Genomic DNA, 1,461 nt, shown 5'->3' with positions numbered 1-1,461 from the left:
GTGATGTGCCCTTTATGCCACTAATGAGATATGGGGTGTAGGATATTCCTATTGATGGATCACCTAAGGGATGACAAGTCGTTTTGGACCTAATGGATGACAATTCTTATTTGAAACTATAGTTCTAGAATTTTTTGAACTTATTTGTTCTACATCACCTTAAAATTTCTAAGGTCCTCGTAAAAAGTTTGAAAGTTCAACTTAAAAAAATAAATCGGGAATTTAATACCTTGAGTGCTATACCATATGTAATTCATGAATTGCTTTCTCTATTTTATATTTTCTACGGGAAAGTATGCAGATTTTGTTATCCATTTTATGAAAGTGTTTTAAAAATCAATCAAATCTTTATTATTCTTGGGCTAGTAACTATTATCTATTCGAGGAATTTTGTTATTGAAAATCTAATAAATCTCTAAAATTATCCCAAAATTAACCTTAAATTGTGTTGCATAACCAAAATTAGTTAAATCATTAAGTTTTTAACCACCATAGCATGCATTTACATAGTTTCTTGCATGTACTATAAGTATGTATATTTATTCACATGTCCAACACAAATTGGTAGTTAAGCTAAAGGTGTATTAGGAAATGATAAAGAATATTGTCGCTTTCTTTCTTTTCACGGTGGCTTTAGTGGGGGCTGAGGTTCCAAGGGTCGCGTTACCACCACCAGGACCTTCTAGATATTACATTCATGTGGTTAACGGGCTAAGCAAACTTGGGTTGCTTGTGCATTGTCAGTCTAAAGACGATGACTTGGGGTATCATCGTTTGCTTAATCATGGAGATGATTACCAATGGAACTTCAAGGTTAACTTTTGGGGAACAACCCTCTATTAGTGCAAATTGGAGACGCCACATGCATATGTCTCTTTTGAAAGCTTTTGGCCTGAAACGCAGCACTTATGGCTCCGTGATAGGTGCAAACATGGAACTGTAGGAACTTGTATTTGGACGGCCAAAGATGATGGAATTTACTTGAGAAACTTTCTTGCTAATGTTGATGAATTGATACACAAGTGGATCTATAAAAGATAGAGAAGCTTTATTATCTCCTTTTGGTGGAATTATGCTTTAGGAACAAATGAAAAATAATGGGATAACACAAAAAGGTTGTTGTTTTGTTTTGATTTGAAATGTATTTGATAATGAAGTGTATTGTTTTTCTCCAAAATTTTAAATTATGAAGAAAAAAAAATTTAATTTGTATATGAATACAAGTTTTCAAAATTGTAATATCATTTTTATATTAAAACTAAAAAAATAATGAATTTTATTGAAAGTTTAGAATAATAAAATCTAAAATAGATATTAAACGCTCATGTTACTGTAATCTTCACATCGATTTTAAAATAGGATGGTAGGCATAATCCTTGAATTTCCATATATCTTATTAAAAGTTTCACATATTATATTGTAGTTCCACAACCTTTTTTGATGTCCGATTTTCAAGAATTT

The 1,461-nt window shown here is 31.1% G+C and overlaps 1 protein-coding gene across 1 annotated transcript; it reads left to right on the top strand.

Annotated features, from left to right (window-relative positions):
* The first annotated feature begins 591 nt into the window (after positions 1-591).
* Positions 592-1,041, top strand: LOC111473723 (S-protein homolog 1-like). The gene is made up of 2 exons (XM_023119145.1): positions 592-813; positions 904-1,041. The coding sequence occupies exons 1-2, from the start codon at positions 592-594 to the stop codon at positions 1,039-1,041; spliced, it is 360 nt and encodes a 119-aa protein (XP_022974913.1).
* The last annotated feature ends 420 nt before the right edge of the window (positions 1,042-1,461 follow it).

The sequence above is a fragment of the Cucurbita maxima genome, unplaced genomic scaffold (genome assembly GCF_002738345.1).
Source record: "Cucurbita maxima cultivar Rimu unplaced genomic scaffold, Cmax_1.0 Cma_Scf00149, whole genome shotgun sequence".
Lineage (NCBI taxonomy): Eukaryota > Viridiplantae > Streptophyta > Magnoliopsida > Cucurbitales > Cucurbitaceae > Cucurbita > Cucurbita maxima.
Note: the sequence above shows the minus strand (reverse complement) of the source record. Positions and strands in the feature narration are given on the sequence as shown.

What these genes read in the sequence shown, in the direction of transcription:
- LOC111473723 (XM_023119145.1), top strand. Translation starts at nt 592, where the DNA reads ATGATAAAGAATATTGTCGCTTTCTTTCTTTTCACGGTGGCTTTAGTG. An exon ending in ATTACCAATGGAACTTCAAG is followed by an intron (nt 814 to 903) that starts GTTAACTTTTGG and finishes CCTGAAACGCAG; the next exon opens with CACTTATGGCTCCGTGATAG.